The following is a 26294-nucleotide window of genomic DNA, read 5'->3' on the forward strand; positions in this document are numbered from 1 at the left end:
GAAGAAGAAACAAACTCAAACAGTTACTTCTGTCTTGCTGTTGGTTATGAAGTATGGCTGTGGGCCCAAGTAGTGCTGGCTCCGGGTTGTCAGGGGGTCACTCAATGTCGGGTCCCCCATGCCGTGCTTCCCCTTGTTTGTGTATGCTTGCCTCCTAAGAGATGGATCGTTGGGATCCCAGGTCTTGTAGTGGGAATTGTAACCTAAGGGGTGTGTGTGGAAGTTACTTCTGTCTTGCTGTTGGTTATGAAGTATGGCTGTGGGCCCAAGTAGTGCTGGCTCCGGGTTGTCAGGGGGTCACTCAATGTCGGGTCCCCCATGCCGTGCTTCCCCTTGTTTGTGTATGCTTGCCTCCTAAGAGATGGATCGTTGGGATCCCAGGTCTTGTAGTGGGAATTGTAACCTAAGGGGTGTGTGTGGATCTTTGCCATTCTGGATTTCTGCCCGTTCTGTCTGGTGAGCCCACTGTCGATGGTGTAAGCTCTCTCCTCGTCCAGGCGCACTGGGTGGAGGGGCAGACTCCCCTTGGCAGCCAGTTCTGCAAGGTGTCGGCGCTTGGTGTAGAAGTCATCGTTGACTTTGTCAGCTATTGGGATTGAAAAGGGGGAGGGGACAAAAAAAAATCAGTTGGACACAAGAAAAATGTTCAACAGTTTCCAGCAGGTCATGCATAGTTCTATCTGCAGGTCAGACACAGTTACAAGTACATCAGTGGAGGAATCCATGACTCCTCCCAGCCCTTTTTTCCTCCCTGTAGCATATTTTTGGTGCCATTATGTAGGCTTTCCATATATGCAGACAAAACCATGTTGCCTTTTAACAAAAGACTGTCCCTGCCCCAAAGCACTCAGGTTGTGCTGATATTTACATTATGGGGAGAGGTCGTATGAATCTTACCACTGCTCATCTCAAATAGCACAGGAAGCACAGAAACACACAGGCTTTCTTGGAGTTGCAGTGTTGTATGAGAGCACACCCCTTTAAATGCAAAGTGCCATGTTTAACCAAGGCAGATGTAAGGTCTGATGATGTGTGATGAAGTGGACCTGTTTTTGTTGAGTAACACCTTAGGGCAAAATTAAAAATGGGATCTGTTGTTCTAAATGGTTGGAAGTTCACTAATGCTTTATGGGGCAGAAAATACTTTAGGTTGTTGAAGGTTGGGTATTTACCCTGTGATTTTACAGCCCATGAAAATCCTAAATTCCAGGTTCTGACATCATTTTCTGGGGTCATTGCCACCAAGAAATACAGCAACAGCCCTGCCAACAAACACTGCATTGCAGTTCTCAAAACAGGATTTTGTCCTCTGAGATTCCTAAGCAAGTGTCTTCTAGTGTATGCTTTTGCTTGAATTTGATTGTTGTTATTGCTGGCATTTATTTGGCCTTGCTTAAAAGTATGAACCATGCTCAGGAAGCTAAAGGCATTCTGCTGCAGTCCAGCAACTCATTTTGATTTTGAGAGTGAGTTTTAAGGGTTTAAAGGAAGCTTAACTGAATTTCATTTTTGAAGATCTTGCCTTTTACGTAAAGAGTTTTATTTACCCCTTCAAAAATCTAGATGGTTATTTAAGATAGTGCCAAATATGCAGAGCAGCTAGCACAGTGGTGTGTTAATCAGCAGTGGTGTGCCTTGAATGTATGATTGTGTCAGCCTGGATTTGACTTCTGCTGTGCCCTGGTTAGATCCATCCCTTTCCCTTGAAGCTATGCCATGTAAGGCTTCTCTGCAGAAGTCTTGTACATGTAGCTGTCTGTACAGCTCAGCTCCTCTTGCTTTCATGACTAGATTTTTAATTCTCTCTGCTGTTTTTTTTGTTTAGCTTCCCTCTTTTTTTCACTCCCCAGTATTCCTAGGAGGCTTTTGTTGCACTTTGAATTTTCTCCTTCTGTCTAGTTCTGAACTGGATCTTTATGCAAGGAGGGGAAATTCCCAGGAGCATCAGATTAATCTTCAAGACGAGGCTTTAGTTCTGCCTCTCCCTTGTCCTGGCCCCTCAACAGGGAGGAATATTATCAAAAGCAGTTGCTATTTATCATCTCATGGCATTTTTGGTATAATGACTGTGCAACTGGACTTTGCTCTTAAATCCTTCATTTTGTCATTAAAGAGGTGTTTCCTCTTCAGTGAACTGAAATTGCTCTTGTCTGTGCTCTGAAATTAGGCTCTGTGTGTTTTACCCATCTTCATCTGTTTCTATTTTGAATCATTGAGTGACTGCTTTTCTATAGCTACAGGTGTCTTCTGCCTTAAATCATGGAATGCAGATAATGAGCTGTTCTAATTTCAGTCCAGGATGTGCAATTGATGCTCGACCTGTAAAGTGTTACAAGGAAAGCCTGCAAAGTTCTGCTTTGATTTTTGGAGGAGTTGTTTCATTTAGAGATCTGTAATCTGAACAATCAAGAAGTTGCACCTATTTCTCCTTGCAGGAGCTGTTTCCAGTTCTAAATGTGGCTTGTCCTTTTAATTTAACTTCACTGAATGCTACAGAACAGCTACATCTGAGTTGAATAAAAATGAGAGGGAAATGCGTTTACATTGCTAAGTTCTCATTAAGCTGTTATCAATAATTGAGAAAAATGGTTGCAGAAAAGGCATTGTGAATATTCACACAAGTATTTATTTTGATAAATTTTTACATCAAAGGCACTGCAAGTAAGCTGGTTAGGGGAGTGAGTTTCCATATTGTGTGACTTGGACCTTGTCTATATATGAAAAGTCATGCTAGCTTATAGAATTTAAATTCAGCACAGTTAATTATGTCCAGCTTTTAATATAGATACATTTGTATGCCTGTTTCACGTTTAAATTGGTTTAATTTGCAGTCAAAAATTAAAAGCTAAGCTGATCTCACATAAGAATAGAGTGTACTTGAAAGTTTGTACTTTTAATTTTATCTTAGTTATGCTGCAGCAATTTGTCTTACATAGCCAAGATCTTTAATCACTTACAAGGTAAATAATGACTTCTGTTTAGAAAAATAACAGAGGTGATGTGGTTATGTAAATAATGACCAAAATTTCCAGATCTTTGCATTGCCTTATTTCTTGTGCCATTTTTCTCTTTTGTATGGCTGAGTGAAAAGGGCCAAAACAAGCTCAAGCTACTTCCTCAGTTTCCTTGAATTTTTTCTTACACTTTTCCCACTGCCAGCAATAGGACTTGGTCTCTGAATTCTGTCAGATATGGGATATGTTACTCAGATCTCCAATCACATCAAGACTGATGTCCTCACAAAAGAGTAAATTGTATTACTGCTGTATCTGAAGAACACTCCACTGTTAAGGGAGGAAGAAATCAGCCTCACAAGGACTGTGCCTATGACACACCTGAAACTGATTTTGCTTTTGTTTATGCCATGTTGTTATGTAAAATAATGCTCTGTGTTTCTTATGAGAGAGCACACAGAAAGTGAAATGCTTCATTCTGTAAATATGGTTACATTAAAGTTGCTTTAACTCATAGTCCAGTCCCTTTCTAGGGACTTTTTCCAACTGCTGTCTGGGAACTGAGCTCAAAGAGAGCAAAGCAGGATTTGATCTGTAAATCCTCATCAGCAGAGCCAAGCAGAAATCTGGCAAACAGGTGATGAATGGCTGGTTCCATGTGTCGTGTGAGGCAGTGCCAGTGGGGGAGAGCTGCTGTTTGTGTTTGTCCTGATCAAACAGTGGTTTGCAGGGCTATGCCTGAGCTTTTCTTACACGTCTAGGAGTTCAATGCTAACAGAGAAAGCCAAACTTTGGCTAATGTTTTAACCTCACGAAACTGTTTTCTTTGAGCAGGCACATGTACCAGAAGTGGGTGGAGGTAAAAACCATTGTAGCCCAAACAGCACTGATAAAACTGAATGGTTCAGTTGCTAAAAGAGGCTTTTGGCAAGTATTAAAGCAGTACTTATTCTTCCATGCTACCTCACAGGTTCTATCATAGCAGTGTGCTGTGCCCCTGTGTGACCTGATGCTACTACAGTGCAGAAATAGGTTTTTTTACTTCTCATTTTCAAAGCAGTAAAGATTCAGAAGAGGAATACTGAGCATGGTTTTGTAACAAATGTTTTACCAAGAAAAGTGTATTAATAGTATCCTGATGCCAAGTACTTTAAAAATCAACTGCAAATCTTAGGGAGTTTGTTTTTCCTCTTAAAAACACTCGATAAGTATTTTGTGGCCTTTACACACTCAAAGAGACATTTTGGAGCTGGAGGAGAGATTTTATTATGTGACCTTAGGTACATGGCTCAACTTCCCTCTGCCTTGGGTTCACCTGCTGTAAAATGAGCTGTTAGCACATTGGAGGGGAGGTAGTTGTGTTAAGGAGTTGAATGGCTATTTGTAGACTGTACTGAGATTTTGGTGTCAAGGAATAGAATCCCTTTTCTTTGTGATGCACACAGCCCTTTGCACTGGCTTCTGTGTATCAATCAGTAAAACAGGATTTAAAGATGTCACTGTTGTGTTTGCCAGCAGGATAAAGATTAGAATTGCAAAAATACCAAATAAACAATAGAAGAAGAAGGGCTTTAATTCTCAGCATTATTATTTGTGTTCCTTCCTCTTGGTAGCTAATGTTTTGTTTCAATACCTCTGTAAGGTTTTTACTTCTTTAAGATAATGCACCCATAAATTTAGTTACTATTGTAGCTGTTCATCTGGAAAAAATGTTGAAATAAGATTTTTTTCCAACTTAGTGTGTGCATGGGAGGAGGGAGAACTTGGGCATTTGTTCCTGCTGTTCATGAAATGAAGAACAGAAAAAAAAACAGAAACAGCTTAAGGATCAAAAGCAGGACTCTCCCTCCCAGCTGAGTACCTTAACTATTGTGCTGTAGAGATGCTTTCTGTTCCTTTGTCTTTTGAGGCTAATAAATCTTGAATTTTCTTCTGTTCCACAGCATGTTTATCTGTGTAGGGATCATCCTAGCAGAATCTGGGATGCATCTTGCTGGGTAGGGAATGTAGATTTAAGTCCTACTCCACTGGAGCAGATGTACATTCATGAGCTTATGACCTAAAAGGCAGATTACTCCACTCCTCACTCTTATCTGAATCCAGCAATGCCTTAGGGAGAGTGACCAAAACTTTCTTTGATCTCTCCTTTGCGAGTACTGGTGTCAAATGTCTCAGATTGGGACCCTTGCCTTATTCCTTGATTTTTAATTTTGAAAGGAGATGGCTACCAAGCTGCTTGGGATAGCAATATCATGGAAATACCTAGGAAAACTTCAGTGACTTTAGCTCATTTAGATGAAGTGACCAGAAAGAAATGGGCTTTACATGGTATGTTTTGATTCAAGTTTGATGTTTCTGCCTAAATCTGTCATGAACAGGCACAAGCCTTGTTCTTTTCTGATTGGTAATTGGCCATGACCAAACTTGGAATTTTCATATATTTCTTCATAAGCCACAGTTATATAACAAAAGCATGTAAACCATGGTATTTAGTCTCTTAAAGACTAAATGCCATGGATGCAAACATGTTTTCTTGAATATTGGTGACAAAAATCCTTGTGGCTATCATAGGGCCAGAATTTCTCAGTGTGCTTATTTGAGTGTGCATTATCTGTGCTGTGACATGGCCCTAAAGCTATGTAATGTTATTCTGTTCCCCAACTTAAGTAGTGTCCAAGGTCACTATGTAGCCACTTGTGGCATAGAGTCATGTGGACATGCATTGCCATTGTGTAACACTTTCTTTTTGTAAAATATTGCAGATCTTTTTATCCTTTTCCTCCATGACAATGATCTTATCTTTGTGAGTTCTGAATTCTTGCACCAATTCTTACAGCTATAGGAGAGCTATAGAATTCTGAAAGACAATTCTGTCCTACAGCTTTTGTGAAAGTAGCCCCCTAGAATTGGGAAGAAACCTCTGAAGTGAGAGAAGAGAATCCACAAAGGAGTGAACCCTTCTAAAAGCTCTAAAGACATTAAAAAACCAGAGCAAACACAAACTTCCTTGAGAGCTTACAGTCACAGCCTGGAGACACAAAAATACATAGGGAACACTGTCTCTCAGTAGATGTTTCACAGACTTGTTTGTTATCTGAACATATTTTAAGAACTACTTTGTGAAAGGCAGAGCTTTATTCTAGCCACAAAGAGACTGTGTTTCCAATTTAGGGCTAGAGATGCAGAAAACAAGCCAACGGAGAGTGCAGGGGGACAGGATAGCAGTGAAAATGCCTCAATGACACATCAGATAACAGCTAAAATACACTGACTGCCTGTTTGTGGGTGTTTTCTGTGTAACAGCAAGACTATCCATATGTAATATTTACCAGTTTTTAACAAAGCTTTGCTTCTACAGCCATGAGTTTGCTGAGACACTGGTGTAGTTACCCGAAGCTATAGGAACCTTATATTTCTCTAAGTAATCAAAGTGAAAAGTCAAAGAAAGAACAAAGGGTGATGAATCCTGTCTTAAAGACAACATGAGGATTTTGCCCAGGGGAATATTGGGATGCTGCCTTTGGTGGTGGTGTTGATCCTCTCTGAATGTGTGATTGCTTATTCATTTGCCTTTCCAAGCTGGCATTTAAGACAATATGTTCAAAGGCTTCCAAGATATAAACCAACTCTGTGTCAGAGCTCTTGCAGGATTTCATCTGAAAATCAAAGCAGTATCATTTGTACATTAGCACAAGTTTATTCTTGGGTGAGGGACAAAAACTAGCACAGACAGAATTCATATTAGCTGCCCTCAGGTATGGATCCAATAAAATCATGGAAAAGTGTGTTCCATACAGTGAAACAAATAACTGATGACCTGCCTTATGAATTAATGGGTTCACCAAGCATCATGGAGCATAGAAGAATTTGCTTTGCTTAACTTGAATTCTGCAGGAAAATGGAATACATGTAGATGTTTCAGGTAGACATGATTCTGTCTGTATAATCCCAGCAGTGAGTAATGATGGATCTTTCTGTGGCCAAGAGGAAGGAAAGTAGCTACTTCATGGTTGGTCACTAGCTGTTCTCATAGGCACTGGGGTGTCTGTGTACAAGGTGGGGCAATTTTATACCATACTAAATTCTAAAAAATGGCAAAGACCATTTCAAATGATTTTTGTGACCCTCCTTTTTCATTCTTGTATTGTGTTCTGAAAATTCAGATTTCAACCTGTGGCCTGCAATGCATTGATTTCTGTCATATATTTGCTGAAATATTTGCCTTTCTTCCCCCAAAAGTTCTAACAGCAGTTTGCATTTATTTAAAACATCCTAAAAAGGAAGACAGTATTTGACATCTGTGGATTCTTTCTCATGATTTTTATTCCCTATTCCTGAGAGAGGTAAAGAAAAATACATAATGCATGGAACCACCCATAAATTACTTTCATAAATTTTGTAGACCTACATTTTGTGGCTCTGTGTTATCCCTCTCCTGGCCTCCTTTATCTTTTCATCTTTTACTCATTTGTTACAGTGATCTGGAGACAGACCAAGCATGAAAACACAGACCATATCCACCTTTTCTTCTGCAGACCTTGTTTGAAAAGAGCTTGTCCACCTCCAGACACAAGACTACATTTGTTTTCCCAGTGAAATAAAATTCTTTCAAGATATGAGACATGATGAAAGATAAATACGTAGGCCCTAACAATTTCTTCTCTTCTATCGATTACTTTCATGACAGTTTCTGAAAGGCTGAAGAGGCCAGAAAGTTTCTGGGGTTTGAAATGCATTAGGGATGGTTTGGAATAGGAATGTAATTAGACTTGGTAAGTAAAGCCTCCAGTCTCAGCAATGTTCTCTTTAACCACTGCAGTGAAGTCTGCTGCTTGGCTGGCAATACTGAGACAGATTTTGATTAACTCCTCAGGCATCAGACATCATGTGTGGCTCCTCATACACAGGGTTACCTTTCCCTGGAATACAAGAGTAGCCACATGTCTGTGAGCAAAGACCTTTCTTCTGACACTGTGCCAAAAAACACAGCACTGCAAAGTCTATTTTTTTTTAATTTTTCTTTTTCCCAATGTTTATTTACTGTGTAAGTTTAGGCAGGTTTCTCCTTGGACATGTAAAACAGATTTTTCCAGTTGGGTTTTGTATACTTGACTGCATTGATTTACATAGTATTAAATTGCAATATTTATGATTCAATTTTGCAAAGTGCTGCAGTGATATTGTGATTTGCTTTTGATCAAAACACTTCAGACACACACACACATTCTGCCTAACATAGAGACCAGTGGCATGCAGAATACTTGAATCTAACAGGTATAAGAAAAAAAAGAGCATTTCTGACTAACCGAAATCAATAGGTTCTGTCAACCTGGGAAAAAAAATGGTGGCTACATCATGTTAAATTAACATCAAAATTGTAAATGTTTTCAGGAATCCTGCAATCTGTTGCATGCAGATAGACAACAATCACACTACTTTGTTGTATCCTTGAGTGATTTAACATTTTGAATTCAAGCATCAACATGCTAAACTGCTGGTTCAGTGTCGTGCAATGAATGATAAACTGGAGAAGGAAATAAATCTGCCAGTTCTATTCTTCGTCCAAGGGATGAAATTGTAAAAGAAGTCTAAGAGAATTATATATTCAAATCTCTGACTTTCATTGAAAATGCAGCCAGTGGCTGTCCTGTAACTGTAAATCTGTTTTTTCATTATTTTTTTTCCTAAAGGCCTCTAAGCTCATAGCTTTCGTGGCATCTACAATGACGAATAAATATGAAAAGTTTTGCTGTTAAATATTTATTTCATTTTATCTCATTTAAGCATATTTATCAGTTTAATTTTTTTTCTGGAAACCTTATATATGGTAGGAAAACTTGCCTTTTGAAATAGAAAGTATCTAAGCAGTCATGCTGTCATGCTTAACTTCTGAATAAAGCATGACTAGAGCATAAACTGATTATAGGAAAGGAGGGTTTGGCTTGCTTTCTAAAATGCTGTCCAAAGCCAAAGAGGTTAACACTTAGGAGATTTGCTTAAAAGGCTTCTTCCACTTCTTCCTTCAGTAATCTTGCTTGCTTTTTCACTGGGTGGGTTTTAATGCTTCTCAAGCAAATCAGTTAGGTTAAATCTGATTTTGTCAAAAGTTTACAGGAAAGCTTTCATACATCAACAATAAAACAAAATTGTTTGCAGCCTTTTCGGTTGGTTTGGACCTTGAGTTTGTTTAAGGGCAGAGTTTCCTCACAATTCCAGGACCAGTACTTTTTTCTACATTTGCAGAGAAACTGTGCAGTCATGTGCAATAACAGGTCCTGCTCCTGCAGTCAGAGTGATTCCAGCACTGTGCACACAGCAATGTGCTTTGCTCCTGGGACTGGACCACAGGCCAGGTGGACTGTCCTGGCAGGCTGCACACTCAGGAGTATGTGGGTCACAGCAGAAAAATTGTTCACAGTCTTGTACAATGTGACTAGCATCTAAAAATGCATGTCTGGTTTTCCTTAAGGTGTCAATTTATTTTATTTAACGTTGACTGAAAAAGCTGTTAGATTCCTGACCACATTTATTTGTAATAACTGTTCTTAGCACGAACCCAATTTAATTTTTTTTTTCACACATCGCTGTTGGCATTCTTCTGTGCTGAATTTCATTTCCAGTTTTAATACTTTTTATTAGATGCTTTTGTTTCTTTTAGTATACTGCTGGTTATAACTCAAACATGTGTCTGAACCAGCTACAAATCAGCTACAAATGCTGGTTGTGATGGCATAGAAAACTGCATGAGAACACAGAAGACCCAATTCAGGTCTCTGAATGCATAATTAAGATGTGTTTTTAGTGCTGAAATAAACTTGCATTTTTCTGTCTTTCAGCTGCCATCACACTAGATTTACACTGTTATTTCTGAATATGAAGTAGGCCTAAAGGCTTTTTGAATTGTACTGGTTAATGAAAAAAGTCCCAATGAGGTGATAGCTATTTTTTGCATAATTTATTTTTATTTCATCTGCTTCTTAACTGCCATGATTTTAATGAATTTTTAGCAATTGTTCTGGATTGAAGTTGATGATTTTTTTTTCTTTCCCAAATAGTTGTGGCATAAGTTGCTCCTAATAGAAATTTATATTTTTCTATTATTTTTGCCAGGAGAAAAAATAAAAGCAATTCCACAGCTGTACTTGTACACATTCAGTTCTGGTATTCTTCTTTACCTTTTCTTCTCTTCTTGCCTCCCACCTTTTAGACTCCCTGGCATTTGTATTATTAAAGCCTTGTGTGTAGTTGCTAAAGGTTTCCAAACCACAAATGTGTGTCAAAGGGAAAAGAAATAGTGTTGTTGGCGATTGTCAAACTTGCACTGTCAGAACAAAATCAGTTTCATAAGGTTTTCATGCAGATTGGGCAAACTCAAAGGCAAAGCAGAGCTGATCCCTGCTCTGAACAGAACTCTCCAAGTAGCCTTGGCAGAAAGAGTTTGTGTCTGAGTCAGGTCGGGCAGAACTGGCAATGAGCTCATGGCAATGAATATTTCATAGTGCACACACACTCCACTTCTGCCCCAGCAGAGTGCACAGCTCCTACCTCTGCCCCTTCTCTCAGGGATTGCAGTCAGAACCAGCTCTTGTGAAAATGAGCAGCAGCAGCTCAGCTGCAGTTGTGCCTCTCCTGTGCAGTAGCAACTTCCATAGCCTGGAAGGTTTGGCAAACATTCCCACTATAAAAATTACCTGTTGTGCTTAATGTTGCCATTAGGATGGGACCAACTGCTATTTTTGTGGTGATGGTTTTTTTTTGGATGCTGTATTATCATAGCTACTACATACCAGACTTTTTTTTTTTCAGCTCCTCTTACCCTTTTGCAAAAAAGCTATTAGGGATGGACTTCGGCAAAATTTAACTGGCTGTGTGCATTTCAAATCATGTCACTGCTCTGCCTCTCTCCGTGCCTCAAGCCCTTTGTTATTACAGTATAAATGTGTAGGAGTAAAGCAGTGGTCTCTGTGACTTTTATCTGTGTCATTTCTTTCAAACATATTTGCTGTCTTTAGAACCCCTTTGCAGAATCAAAAAAGCAGACAGATAACTGCTGCTATTTATATTGTTAATAAGGGATTCATTCCTATCAATTCTCTTACTAGTCTTCAGTGATGTTCATGGGTAATTCTGTAGAACATCACACTCTGCTGTTGACATATATCCACACACAAAATTGAAAAATATTAGACCTTTTGCATTTTTGAATTTGGTTAGAACCAAAACAAAAGTATTATTTGTTTACTCAAGTAAACTTGGCTTGTGCCAAAGTAATCTTCATGACTGCTGCAAATTACCAGGGTAAACCTCAATGTTCCCATCCCAAACATTGTAAATGCAACAGACTTGAATGGAATAGTTTAAAGCTCTGTTGTTCACATGGAGGCAGATTCAGATGTACTTGAAATGGTATTTTCATCTAAAAATAGCCCCAATATAGATTAAATAAAATAACCCAGTAGAACTATGGGCAATAAAATATGAGCATAGGAATTTAAGTCTGTTTCTCACTCAGTTTGCTTCTCAACCCCAAAATTCCTAAATTAAACATATTGACTGTAGTGGGATTTCAGAATTGTATTCTCAGGCTTCATTCTGTTATTCTTTGGTCAGTTCTTGGAAAAATTTACATCAAAGCCTTTCCTTACAAAGCTAATTTTCATTTTCACCTTTGGAGTTTTAAAAAGAAAACACCCTGCATCAATCATTATAACCTGCTTCTTTATTTGAATGTCTTCAGTGTAAAAGACTACTCAATAAATAAAAGTCCTTGGTTAGAGTAACTTGTAATTTAACTACAAGACTTTTTTCCCCAGAAGTCTTTCAAAGTTAACTTTTTGAAATTGTTTAGAACTTTACTTCCATGTGTTGAATTTAGAACACTTTCTAAGCACAGCAGGTACTTAAAACCAGACAGATTCTCACAATCTCTGTTGATTTTTTGACAAACAGCTCTGAGCAGGTTTCTGTCACCAGTAAAGTTAGAAATTTTGGTCATTTGGCACCTCTGAAAACCTCTTGCAGGGTATCACATGTTGAGCACGTGTCTGAAACTTATATTGCCATATATTACTACAAAGCTAATAGTCTGGAGGGAAAAAATGAGTGGAGTATGTTCAGAACAACCAGTGCAATGTGTAGGCTCCATGGTGGGGACTGTAAAAGTCACTGTTCAGATGAAATCTCCACTTCAGCTGGGATCCTGCAGTGTGGCTATTTATCTGCAAGTCTTCACAATTGTTTTCATACCTTTGCCATCAATCTCTATGCTTAAATAATTGATAAAAAATTTGCATTGCAGAATGAGAAGTGTGTTTATGCATAGATGGGTGTTTATATTGCAGAATAAAACCGAGAAAGATGTTTATGGAGCGATGCAAGTGAAAAATGCTTAACATAGTTAGACTTTGTCTTTGTGTGAGCTGAGCCTAGTTTTTTGTTGGCTCATTTTTATTGCCTAAGCATAAAGTTTCACTCACTCATGTCTTCACATCACTTAATCTGTTAAAAAAATCTCTTGCATAATTCATCAGCGTTTCATAGAAATAGGTTGGGATAACCCATGCTTGATTTAGATTTACTTGTTTTCTTCCTGTGGCTGTCACTGATCTCAATAGATGGAAATAAACCTGGTTCCTGTAAGTTATTATCTCTGAACACTGTAGTTTTGAAAGACTCATTCTCTAGTGGTCAGCTGGGCTCATGTTACTGTTATTTCAGATCTCTCCATTGCGTGTTATAAAAAGGAGAAAATTACTTTTTGTTTAATTTTGATGATTTATCATTTATTAAGGTTTTTTAAAATCAACTAGTTTCCAGACAACCTAATTTTTAGTGGAAGGGTGTGAGTTCTCTATGGCATATAACTGATGGATTGTGGAATGGTGTTTATAAGCTGAACTTCTATGAACTCCTGGTGATGATTTAATTTTCACTGTTTTAAAATGCATGCTGGTAACAAGAAAAAATGGCTGTTTCTCTGCTGTAGGGAGAATGGGTGGGAAGAATATCAAGACTTGGGATGCACAGATTTAAATTTGCTATTTTGTTGTGAGAAATAAGAATAAGAATTTAGTGCATTCGTATAAATATTTTTCAGCCACCAGAAAACCAGGTCGTGGACCAAATTCAGACCTAACAAATTCACTAGCTGTGAGTCCAACCCAGAAAACAAAGAGAATCCTGAGATAAACCTGGACTAAATGGAGCTGAAGGTCAGATTTCCTTTCTTTCATAAGTTCAATGTGATGCTGAAGTCTTAAAAAATGAGACAACATAGATGGCAGTGTATAAGAGAATCTTCTTCTGGTATTAAAACTGCTTCTTCTAAAAGAAGGACTGTTTGCAGTTTTTTTGCAGCAGCCTAAATGTCACTTCTGCCAAGACCAATGTACCCCCAAAGTTACCTTTCAACAGCTCCATCTGTTTTCTACTGGATGGCTTGGGCAGTGGCTGCTTGGATGTCTGAATCCCCACAGCACAAATCCCCAGCCTCAGAAAGAATATCCCCCTGTAGATTTTACAGTAAAATGTTGGGTTTTAAAAGACTGAAAAAGAATGTCAGCAATGCTAACAGTTATTTACCTATGCCAGAGTGCCTGCAGGTATCAGAAACAATAATGTAAATAGCAGAGGAAACAATTAGATGATCTAGTTGAAGTGAGAAAAGGTCAGAATTTCATCTGCACACACTGGCCAGGATGTGGAGTTTGGTGGGTCTTAGCAGAAGATATGGGTGAAACAAGTGATGCTGCACTTCATCTAGTTGGGAAGTGGGAGAGCTGAGGGAACAGTGCTAACAGGGGATTGGAACAGTGAGCTTTGCTGCTGAGTGCTGCTTGGCTTTGCTCCTGTGCCTGGAGGAGAAGCAAGGATTAAAATACGAAAGACTTCCTTAACAAATGAACACTTAAAAGCTTCGAATTCTCCAGCCACACAGGGTAAAGTAAACAATCATAATAAAAGGATCCCAAGCTTTTATGTCATACTTCCTTGAGACAGACCTGTAGTTCCAGCACTGAATTGGGCAGATTGCCTAGTCTAGCATTATTCATGACACTGAACATACCTCTTGCTATATGAAATCATTAGCTGAATCACCCTCTGGGTATTACAAATGATGCATTAATCTGTACTTCCCTGTCAGTTTTCCATGGTGTTAAATCTAGAGAGCTACTCTCATGTCCCCAGTTTTTTTTGATCCATCTTTGTGTAACTGCTTATGGAAGTAGTAGCTAAAAAATTCCTTTACTCTTTGAAATGAAAGCAAAAATCCCTTTTAAGCCTTCCAAAGAAATGTGAATATTTACCTCCAGTGTAACAGTGTGGTTGGTATAGGAAAGCAAATGAATACAAACATAGTGTGTCCAATACTTCTGTTAGTTCTACCTTTTAGACAAGTGGATTGTATCAATCCCTTATCACCCTCTACAACTCCCTGACAGGAGGTTGGAGTCAGGTGGGGGTTGGTCTCTTCTCCCAGGCAACCAGCAGCAGGACAAGAGGGCACAGACTCAAGCTCTGCCAGGGGAGGGTTAGGTTGGATATTAGGAAGAGATGTTTTACAGAGAGAGTGCTCAGGCATTGGAATGTGCTGCCCAGGGAGGTGGTGGATTCACCATCCCTGGAGGTTTTCGAGACGAGCCTGGATGTGACACTTAGTGCCATGGTCTAGTAACCACGGTAGGGTTGGACTCGATGATCCTTGAGGTCTTTTCCTACCTGGTTGATTCTGTGGATGCATGGGCATGCATGTTGTGTTTCCATTTTTCCAAATACAATGTTTCTTTGCAGCCCAGAGCACAATGAACTGTTGGGAGTGGTACAGTATCTCGTCTTGTGGTGAGATAGGACTCGAATTCTTAAGAGGTTGTTGTTAAGTCACTTCTTTACTCGAAAGACATAGCTTGTAGCAGCATAGAGTTACAGTCTTTTCTGTAGAAATTGTAGATCTGAATTTTGCAAGAAGGTAGCAACAAACTTTCCATCAGACAGGAGGATGGGTCAAAGATAACACCCCAGAGTTAACCTTATGGTGATCTTCCCCTTTGGATCCTCCTGTGTGTGTAGAGAACACACAAATTGGGTCAGTTTTCTCACATGCTTCACCTTTCTGAGGAAGCTGCCTTGTGCATTGGCACACTTGTGGCCACAATATTTTCTACAGTGACCTAACAAGGAAATATTTATTCTTTGACTGTCATATTTGCAGAATCTCACACTGCAGTTTTGCAGCTGCAAGCAGAGCTGAAGCACTGTCTCATGTTTCCTTTGGGATCAAAGAATTGTGCAGCTTCAAGAAATGCTGGGAGCTGTAGACTCAGAGTTGTGATGGTGGGTTTGCTGCCAATTATATCCTCCTTCGAGCTTCACTATATCCAATCAATTAGATCTGATTGAATCCCACAGGAGACTAACAAATCCCAGCATCACAGAAAGCTTTCTGAGCCTGTGTTTCAAGGAGGAATTCTGTGCATTGGACTTTTATCTCTTTTTTTTTTTTTTTTTTTTTTTTTGCAAAGTTATGTCCAGTGAGTTCCTCAAAGGTTTGTGTGTGTGAGAGAAAGAAGAAAGTTATGAAAGAAATATAGGATCATGTTAAACTATAGGAATACTTGTATTCTCAGTTCTTACTTGTATGTCTGTGCACTTCTCCAGTAGCTGAGTGATCATTTTCCTACTCTTGAAGGGATTTAGAAGTTTGGTTTGGGGTATTTTTGAATTTCTTTAAGAAGCTCTGCAGGAATTTAGTGACTTTGCACTCCCCAAAACTTGGGGAGGAGAATAAACCATTCCTGAGCCAGGAAGAACAGTATGACTGAATCAATATAACTAATACCTCAGGCTAGGAAGGGCATTTTGAGACCTAGGAAACTCTTATGAAGCAACAGGATGGACCACAAGTCTTACAGCTTAGCAGAGTGGAATTTGAAGTTGGGTTGTTCATGCTTTCCCAATGAATGTCCAAATGATGTGCATAAAAACTTGTGATGAGCTACCTTTGTATGTCCTGGGACTTGAATTTCATGAAGGTGTTCAGCTACAAGATCTCCATCCACTTGTAGCTTTAGGCATGTCAGTATTGCTTAAGTGAGCAATAACCATTTAAGCATGGAGTAAAAACATGGTTGATGAACTGGAAATAAGAATAATTTATGCAGAAAAACCTCTTTCTGCACTTTTCCCATAAATAATCAAAAACTGCAAAAGCCCTGAAGGAAACCAGGATTATGTCGTCTCAGGTGACCAAAGAATTGAACTATCTAAGCACTGAGTGTTTCATTGCCACACAATATTCAGTGACCACTTCTGCTGGGACTAGTCTTGGAGCTTGTTAACCCTTTTTCCTCAGAGAGTCTCTCACATTCTTTGGTAGGAAAAATTTGACACTGTTGGAAAAGATTGTGTGGCTTGAAAATGGGAAGATAATGGATGAACAAAGTGCATCTTTCAGTAAGCCAGGTTAGTCAGCCAGATAGACTAGGGGTGCAAAGAGATAGATTTCTTATCTATTCATTCAGGATGTGTGTGTTGCCCTGTCTCATGTCCAAAGAGTCCTCTAGATTCTGCTGTTTATTCCCTGGTGGTGGTACATGCCAGGCTAGAAGAAGAGTAAAATTCTAGTGCAGTGAGGAAAACGGTAAGCAGATCTCAACTCACTATTACCTTGTACTCCAAGCACTCATGTGAGAGTATAAAAGAGGCACAGAATGTCCTCACATCATTCAGAGATGTAAATGCCAGAAGACAGTAAAGGGGAAAGGTGAATTTGGTCAGCAGTCATGATCAGTACTTAAGGAATTCTGAAGGCTGCAACAAATAAAGACATTCCTAGCAAGAAATGCAGAGAACATTTATTGAGCCTGTAAGGGTTTGGCTGTGCAGTTTGAACTCGTCCACATAAAAATATTTAGCTTTTAAAATAAAATACATCCACATTGGCCTTCTCAACTCTCTTCTCCCTTGTTGTGCTGAATCACTCTGCAGTGCACACATTGCATTGCATACATGCATGAACAGTCCAGCTTCAAACTGCACTCTGCTAAGCTCCATCAGTTGGAGTCTAGGGTGTAGCTTTAAAGTAGCTTCCTAGGGATCAGCTTGGCCTCACTACCAAAGTATGGGTCATTCTTATTCAGTAATACAGTGCAAATTATTAGCAAGGGCTCTGCTGTCTCTTTCTTTCACAAGCACTTGAATCTTCACTGAATTTATTGGAGGTCCTGAACATGATCAAAACAGAGATTCCTGTGACTTGCTGCTTTTCCATGAACTGAATTTTCACAGCAGCCACTCACTGAGGAATGAGTAGCTCACTTCTAAAATTAGCCAAATTTTTAGGACATCTGTACTTCAGAAGAAAGCAGCTGTGTAGAAGTTAATTTAATATTGCCTCTGGTAAAGCTTCATTTTTTCAGTTATCTAAACTTCTTACCACTTATGGCCACATTATGATGAGTGATATTAATGTACTATAGCTACAGTTGCTACACAGCAATAGGAATATTTCTTCCTCCACCCCCAACCTCCCATTAAAGAATAGGGTTAAGCACAGTGGACTACACCTGAACAATGGGATCATGCAGAGTAAGGGCCACTTAGATGAATATGGTCTGCCTCAAATGCATGGAGAAATATAGAACAGAGCCCTTATTAAATTTCTGTTGTGGCAAATGAATACACCCTCAAGCCACTATCAATGAATGCAAAGGGAAATGGACTACACACACTCATTAACCTGCTAGGGGATCTGTAAATGCAACTCTGAACGTTAGCAGATGAAAACTGCCTTCACCCCGTGACATGAAGACCAGGTCAGGGTGAACTCAGTCTATGTCTGTTTGTTCAAAAGATGTTGTCAGGTTAAATTTGTGTTGGTGGGCTTGATATAGGCCAGTTCCTACTTCCCCTCAGAGCTCTCATAAAGCCAAGATGAACTCTGCAATGTGCAGTCTGGATAGCTTGATATTAGTCTGGTCACAGACCTAGGCCTGGCTGGATCATGGAAAAACCTCTTTGTGATCTTGGCATGTATTCAAGAGGTCTTCTTGGTGGGAATCATGGCCTTGAGAGTCTGAAAATGGTTAAAAACTGAGTGTGTTTAATTCCTGGTCCATACATCCAGATAGAAGGTGTGATGTACAGCACTTTCAAAATCTCTATTGTTTTCTGCTGGAAAGTTTGGATAACAATGCAGCAGTTTTGTACTTGTCAAAATTCTGCATCTAAAATTTGGCTGATGTATTCTGAGACCAGTAGGATCTACAGAGGCAAAAGAAGAGAAGGGGGATAGGAAGGATAGGGGAAGAGCATGGGAAGATAGTGCAATCCTCCTGGAAGAAAATGTCCCTGAAAGTTATGTTTAATTTAGTTTAAGATTCTGAGAGGCATTATACAACTTCTGGAGCTGAAGTGCACAATCTTTCAAGGTTGATTTAACTGTATGGTTATAATCTAGCTGTTTTAAAAACCTGTACTCAGACATACAAGAAATATCTAAGTTCTAATTTAATAATTTTTTTTAAAATAGGTACATTCAGTGGCTCTTGGGCAGATGAGAGGAGTTCTTAGAGTGTGTCATCTTCCATTTTACTATGCTTAAGTACCTTTTAGCTTTGATGATTGGCTTGACCTAAATTGACATCTGAAAGAGAAGCCTGATATCAGTGCATAAATCTGTGATAATCACCATATCATTACACAGTATCACCTTTTGAAGAAGGAATTGTGAAGCTACTCAGTATTCATAATTTAGCAGTAAGCTATTAACCCTTATGTGTATAAACAGATTTTTAAATGCCACTTCTAAGAAACAAAATCAACAAGCAAAACTAAACTCTTTGAGATGGGACTTGGTTTATATTTTGTTAGAGGTCTGCTGTCCTGAAGTGCTGATAAAGGGATGCCACTCTGTCATGAAAAGTTTTTCTGGTATGATGAAAACTAGATTGGTAAGTTACAATGTTCTTAGCTGTTCTGCTGTTTTTCTGAGATAAATATCTCTGTCTGGAAATAGGCAGTGTGACATTGCTCTAAATTTATGGGGAAATGATGTTAACATCCATATGTGTAAGCTAAGCAAGGGTTAGTGTGATGCTATGAATAGACCCCCCAGTTCCTTATGTATTATTGTCTAGAAGGGGCCTGAAATCTAAGGTGGTAAAGGTGCAGCAGGTGTTTCCAGCCCCTGAAAACTATATCAACTAACACATCCAGTATGAAATTATATAGAATTCTTTACCTACTATTGTCTTTTTCCTTCCCCATGACTGTTTCTTTGAGGATTTTCTCCCATTTGCTTAAAATAATACTAATCAGTCACAGAAAATAGACACCTCTGGGACCTTGATTAGGAGCTTTATCATGCACTAATTGTTTGAAATCATAAGACCTCAGAATGTTCCTCCAGTGACCTACTAAAGTACATCCTGCAGGAAATGTGCCTTCTCTTTTTGGAAGTATTTAGCAGGTGTCTAAATTATATGCATCAAGTTTGAAGCATATCTGATATTTTTCTCTCTCATTTCTGCAGATAGGTATGGAAAGTACAACACAGGTGAAAGTTGCTAAAATTGGAAAATTGGTTTGCAGTGGGCATGGTGTGGTTTTGTATGCATATATGAGCACCCATGCATATGATCACCAGTTCTGGCATGTCATTTTCTTCTCACCAATTTTAGTCCCCCTTTAATTTTCATGACATTTCCAACTAACATGATATACTATATTAAATTCTCCCATGCGATATTCTCTATGAAATTCTACCATGAAGTATCCAGATGAGCAAGACTTTGTTTTTAACTTTGAAGTAGAGTGTCAGCTGCTAACAGCAAATGCAACACACTGATCTAAAGGAGAAGTCATGCGTCGCGTCGCTTACTTACCGACTGCCTTGAGAGAGGCGTACTTGTTAAGTTCTTTGCCTGGGGGCTGTTGCTCATATGGGTTTGTGATCTGTCCCAGGCTGGGATATGAATGTTGATGTGCCATTTGAGGAAGGAGGGGAGATGTTGGCATGACATTATTCATCTGTGGTGGATCTGTATTAAAGAAAATCGACAAGCATTAAGAAAAAAGGAAATTCGTCTTAAGGTTTTGACATTAATATCGAGTGCAGATTAGACAGTATTTGCTACAAAGTGGGAGTTGGAGTGCAGCAAACCTGTGCTTCAAAGAGTTAATGGCATGATTAAAGGCTGACAAGTGATTGTAGCAACACAGGATAACTTTCGTATAAACAGATCTTTGAATTAAAAAATAGCTTTTCAAAACAGTTGAACACCAACACAAATACTGAATTTTCTGCACCACTAGGATACAAACCAAAGCATGGAATTTGCTCCCACTTAGCTTGACTACAGGACAGTAATGTCTCTCTGTGCAGTTACATGGCCAGGCTAATTTAAATTGGCTCAGGCTGGCTGCTGCCTATGTGCAGTCACACTGCTTTTCATACCAGAACCATCGTGGCTGTTTGCACAGCTTTATGTTGTGTTCTGTTGACATGCCTCACAGTGCAGAAAGTGCTTTTTGGCTCAGGACTATCATTAGGTGATTTCTTCAAAGCACACACTTTATTCTTATGTTTTCTCCTTTTCCCTGACAGTGGGTGTCACCATATCATACCAAGATAATATTTTCTGTAGCAGACATACATAAAAGCAGGAGCTAATGACTGCTTATGTACAGCTTTATACCAGCACTCACCCCAAATCCATTCTGGTGCTGATTTGTTCCTTTATAGTAGATAATACAGGCTGAATACTTCTCTTTCTAAGGTATAACATTAATTAATTTTGGGTTTTTAAAGTTCAATTCCAGCCTCTAAAAGGTTTGGTCAGAATTGTATGCTACACTCAATTTGCAAACCTAAATTTCAACAGATTTCAACATGGTCAGCGTATCGTTTTGCTGAGTTTTTCTCTAGGTTTTGTATATTTGAGATATTTGGAGCTGGTTGGCAGTCCTAGAACCTTATCATGGCTTCTGCAGTCACAGACAGGTGCATTTTTCTCCTGCAATGGAACCGTGGTGCTGGACTGGTGACAGTACTGTAGCTCCTGCAGCATCAAGCACAGGGTAGGGATCTTGTAGACAGAAAGTTGGTCAGTTATAGGAAAGGCAGTTTGTTGTGATGGATTGAGTGGACCATCCTCCAAGTGCCCACAGGACCTGGCAGGAGCCAAATATTCCTACAGTCTGCCAGGATTTTAAGGGAATTGAGCCACTTGGCTTTCCACAGCTCATTAATAAGCAGGAGCTCTTAAGTCAGTTAACAGATTTACTGCTGGAAGAGAAAAGAAACCAAAGGTGTTTTTTTAACTTTCTTCTTCACTGTCACTGCTGCCTGGTGGAGCTGAGGCTGCTCAGGCTGAGGCTGCCTGTGCCTCTGCAGAGCTCTGTAAATCACATACACTTGTACCCAAGTTGTGAGGGCACCCTGAGGCGACTCAACAAAAATATTACAAGTGCTATCATCTAATAACAGTAGGTTTCTTCTTGTTGTTACAGGTTGTTAATAGGGAACAAATGGGTTGAGGATAATAATTAGAGCTGAATGAGAAAATATTTTTCCCATAGCAATATAGAGTTTTATATAGAGTTATAGTTTTGCTGCATTTTTTTTACATTCACTAACTTAATTCTGAGTAGAACTAAATCATTACTTCATACATGCTATTATTAGAAGTTCCCTTGTGTCAATTCTTATTATTCAGTCTGTCAACACATCAGGATTTCACTGTGGTGAAAGTATTGTGAGCACCAGTATTTCTATGCTCACTGCTGAAGTGACTTCCAGCTGTGGAGACTTGCAAAATAAGGTGTAGTTAACCAGGAATGTTCTTCTGTATGTGTTTCTTATTTAGACCTATAAGTTTTTCTCTGTTGTCTCGTCAAATGTACTGAAGAAAGCTACCCCAGAAATGTACTGGGGGAGATGAATTAGGTGAACTTGGTTCTTGTCCAGATGTTCAGTGGCAGCTTATGCTGTTACTAGGTTGCTGGGTTACTAATTGTGCTGGGTTTGCTCCTCTGAGTATTTATGAAGGTGTAAGAAATATGTTTTCAATTTCTAGACCGTTGTTGACTTCTCATTTGTCTTGTTAAAAGCCCAGAACTCTTCTGAATTATGAATTTCAAGCAAGTTAGACAGTCATTTTTCCATTGCCACACTGACTACACAGTGCCCCTCACTCACTCACACAAGACTAAGTCATCACATAGAAGACACAGTTCAAATTAGTCATTCAAATTGGCCATTTGCACAAAGTAAATTAAGCAAAAGGCCAAACTCTGATGAAGTGCATTTAACCATATTGAAGAATGATTCCTGTTTATGAAGAGGCTCCCAATGGAATGGATTCAATTGGAAGAAGGTTTAACCAGAAATATCCCTTCCAGCTTTATCAGTGACCTTTGGTACCAAATTAAATCCTTTATACTTATAAAGCAGATGCTGTGTGATTGGTATTTGCAAACAGCTGGCTTCACTGAATGGGGACAACTTTCACCCAAAAGCTGTGTCTGTGCTCATACATTACTTTTGGCAATGTGATGCTGGTATTGTCCAGCACAGGATCCCATACAACCAGCTGCACTGTGCTACTGCCAATGTATGGGTTTATTTTTAAAAGGCAGAGAATATGAACATCAAAAAGAGTCAAAAAACTGTTTGTGCTGCAGCTTCTAGCATGAATAATCAGACCTGATTAGCAATGGTCATATTGTAAAAAACCTGCAGAATTCCCAATCTAACTTGTTTTCTGCTGAAGCGAGGAAATACTCTGCCAACCTGCTCCCTACCCTTCCAAGACTTTGAGGAGTCATTGTGGACATAATGTTAGTGGTTTGCTCTCTGTTTTCCTACTACCAGCCCAAAAGGGAGAGCTGGAAAAAGAAAAAAGGAAGAGTTTCAAAAAGCATGTTGGAGCTCAGCACACAGAAGTTAAATGTCTGCTGGGCAAAAAATGAGACAGACAAGGAAAAAAAAGAAAAATCAAAATCAAACAGTTCTTCAGATGCTGAAGAGTGTTTTTGACTGTAATTCCCTTAAAATGTCTAGCTATAGAAAAGCTGGTGGGAGACGCATGGAGCAGAAAATAAGAACTGGGAGGAAGCTGGACCAAAACCAGTTTATAGCTAGAGAAAGTAGGTTTTACATCCCAGCCACCAACAGTGAGCCTTTGGAAATGGCTAAGACATTGACTTCTGCTCACAGTCCCAGTAGTTGATGAAGATAGATCATTACTTTATTTGCTTATTATCTTGCCCTATTTCTCAGCCTATGCAATTGAAACTTGTCTTCAGATGCTAAAGCTAACTGCTTACTTCATTTTTCAAGTGAAAATGCTTTTTTTTGAGTGTTTCCACCCCTCCCTAATTATAAATTTTGGAGTTACTTTAGTGACAACAGTGGTATAATTTCTTGCTGTAATTATTCTGCGCCTTATCCAGCCAAGATGGTCTTATACCTGACTTATGCATTTCATTCAGGAAGCAAGGAATGGGCATGTCAGCAATTATTAAATGCAAATAAGAACCCAGTATGGAGTACCAGACACTAACCATAGTCATGTGTATGAATGTAGTAAGACAAGGCAAAAGCTTCAAAACTGACTATTTTGAGGTCTGCATTGTTTATAGAACATATATCATGTGTTCACCTAGTTTGATTAATCCTGTCAAGAAGCTGCCAGGGCTGTTGGGAAGGCTCAGGGTTAGAGGAAGGGATGTTAGTAGGCTGCTAGCAGTAATAAGCTTGTTCACTGCTTGAGAGCCAACAACCTGCCATGGGCATCCCTTAAGCTCAGCCACTATCCTCCTCCTTTTCAGCCATGGCAGAGTGAAACCTGTTCTGTCAAGTGGCCTGGGGATTCAATCCTTTTCTGTACAATGAAGCCAGTGATTCAGAGCTTGCAGACATGGAAAATGAACAAACTCCATAGGCACAGAATGGAATCTATTAGTAAATGAGTGGTTACAGGCGTAAGGAAAAGAAAAAAATGAGACAGGCAATGCAGCAACAAAACAGGAGAGGATGGGGGAAGGGGCAGGAAAGCAGAATGAGATTTTGCTATAAAAGCCACCTGCAGACACACATATAAAAGAAATGAGAACAAGACTGACAAAAGAAGTCTGGGAAGTCAAGGGGAGGAAAAGAGAAAATTCAGAGCAAAATATAATAATAGCTGAGCATTTTCAGCTACTCAAGAGAAAAAGAAATATCCTGAACTAACTAAAATTGAAAATAATGTCTATAAAAACAGGAGATATCTCAATGATTAGAGATTATCAGTCTAAAATTGCTCCCCTCCCCATCCATAACTGCACTGCCACCAGCATGCATATTTGCCTCTTTGTTCTTCAGTATACTAAACTTTATGATAAGACTGCTCATCCAGCATTGCTAATCCATACTTGTGTTCCTGAGAAGCCTCACCAACAGAAACTGCAGCTGCTGTTTCAGAAAACTCCCAGATAGGATGAAGGCTGTAGGATTTTAACAACTTGACTATGCCTGTAAACTAATTCCTTTCAGACCAGTTCCTTCCTGGATAGTAAGACTGTTCTCCACTCATGGGACTGAGCCTCCTGTTGGGGTGAAACTCAAATCCTTGGCCTATACACTTCCTCCTGCCTCTCTGTATGTTGTCCCAAAGCAATTGAACTGACCTTCACTGAGGTTTTGTGTTTGTGCATTTTCCTGTACCTATATAACTTGCATTTTTTTCTGTGTTTGCAGGTAATATAATGCCATTGTCATTGTCTTTATTTACATTCTTTACCCCTTCCTTCAGATTTGCATTCAATGCATTTTTTAAAGGATATTCTTATTCACACCCAGTGCACGATTGTATGCAGAGTCACACAAGGGTTTGTTCTGCAAAAGGTGGTACATCAAAATCAGGCTGCACACCCACTAGATGATGCAGTGTTGGTGCATCTATAGCACTCTTTGTCCAGAACTAAATGTGTGGTGGAGGGTGCAAGAGCCCCAAAGATATTTATATGCAAAATAGTCTCTGAAAGGTCTTACACTGGGGGTTGTGCCCCAAAACTTTTAAACTTGAACCCTTTGGTTTGTACTTACTGTTGAAAATATCCATGGCCTTGTTCTTCACGTAGTTTAAAGTATTTCAGCTCTTGTTAAATTAATGGCATCCTGCTGCAGCATTTTCCAAAGTCTACTCCAAGTCCTAAACTGAAAAGTATTCCTATCATCTAATCTTTAATTTCTCTGCCTTGCAATTTAACTGATTTGGTATTTTTGCAAGAGCAGATGCTTGCAATCCAATTTCTGTACCATTCATTATTTTATATGCTTTTTTTACCACTTTTCAAATATTTGTCTATTTTCTGGAATAATAATTTTACTTCTTTCAAGCTTTCTTCATCTGACAGTCTTTCCAAGCTTTGATCATTGCTGCTGCCATTTCTCAACACTTGTAGCCCTGCAATGCAGCTTCTACCCTCAGTAACACATGGAGCTGTGTTATTCTGTACATGATGCTGCTCTAAGTCATCCCTATAAGTCTTTGTGCTTTATGATCTGCAGACTTTTTTGTTTTGTCATCAGTGATGCACAGGTCATGTGAGTATTCATATTGCCCCTAAATGTGATAGCTCTGAGACAATATGTATTTTGCATGGCAATTTGTGCTAGTCAGTGATCTGTTCTGTCTCTGCACCATAGCATAAAAACACTCTTGTAACACAGACAACCTACCCATCTAATCACAATCACAAAAAAGATCTGAGATGAGTGGGATGGCATTTCATCCAGAAAAAAAATGTTTCTGTTTAATGGAAGTGACAGTCTACAGTGTAAATGCTTGTCATCAAATATACTGTTTTGTGCCTTCCCCTGTCCTACCAAGCAATTGTAGGAGTTAGTCCCATGCTACAGACTGGGATTCTCTGTGGTGCCACTGATTGCACAAGTCTCTCAGCATACTGATGTTTTCTTCTTACATGATTAACCTCTTGCTTTGTTGCTGTCTTCCTGAGTAAAGGTTGCATGGTCTTTCACGTATAGATAACCTCAGTGGATTTCTGAGGACAAGCAAAATGCTGGATGCAGGGACATCTTTAGTTACACTGTCAGACTCAAGAGGCACCAAACTCTGACACAGTGGTGTTGTGGGCTGTGCTGACAGCGTGGAGCACGGGCAAGTGAAGCATATCCCCTGTAGTTATGAATCAGCAGGGTTCATAATGCTGACTGACACCAAAATTCCTCTTGCTCCAAGTTGAAAATTGGCAAAAGATAGGATGGCATAGTGACTCTTAGCACCCTGGTGCTCTAATTTGAGACACTGATGAACAAGGTTATTGTGGATGCAA

At 39.3% G+C, this 26294-nt stretch overlaps 1 protein-coding gene across 1 annotated transcript in view; it reads right to left on the bottom strand.

The window, feature by feature from the left end:
- Positions 1–203: 203 nt before the first annotated feature.
- Positions 204–26294, bottom strand: part of SHISA9 (shisa family member 9) — a 175690-nt gene continuing 149599 nt past the window's right edge. Inside the window, exons 3-4 of the mRNA XM_009081024.1 lie at positions 19835–19990; positions 204–586 (exon numbers count right to left, since the gene is read on the bottom strand). Of these exons, the coding sequence (XP_009079272.1) occupies positions 204–586; positions 19835–19990 (539 nt within the window). The remainder of the gene's footprint in view (positions 587–19834; positions 19991–26294) is intronic.

Source organism: Acanthisitta chloris, unplaced genomic scaffold, assembly GCF_000695815.1.
Source record: "Acanthisitta chloris isolate BGI_N310 unplaced genomic scaffold, ASM69581v1 scaffold248, whole genome shotgun sequence".
Classification (NCBI taxonomy): Eukaryota; Metazoa; Chordata; class Aves; order Passeriformes; family Acanthisittidae; genus Acanthisitta; species Acanthisitta chloris.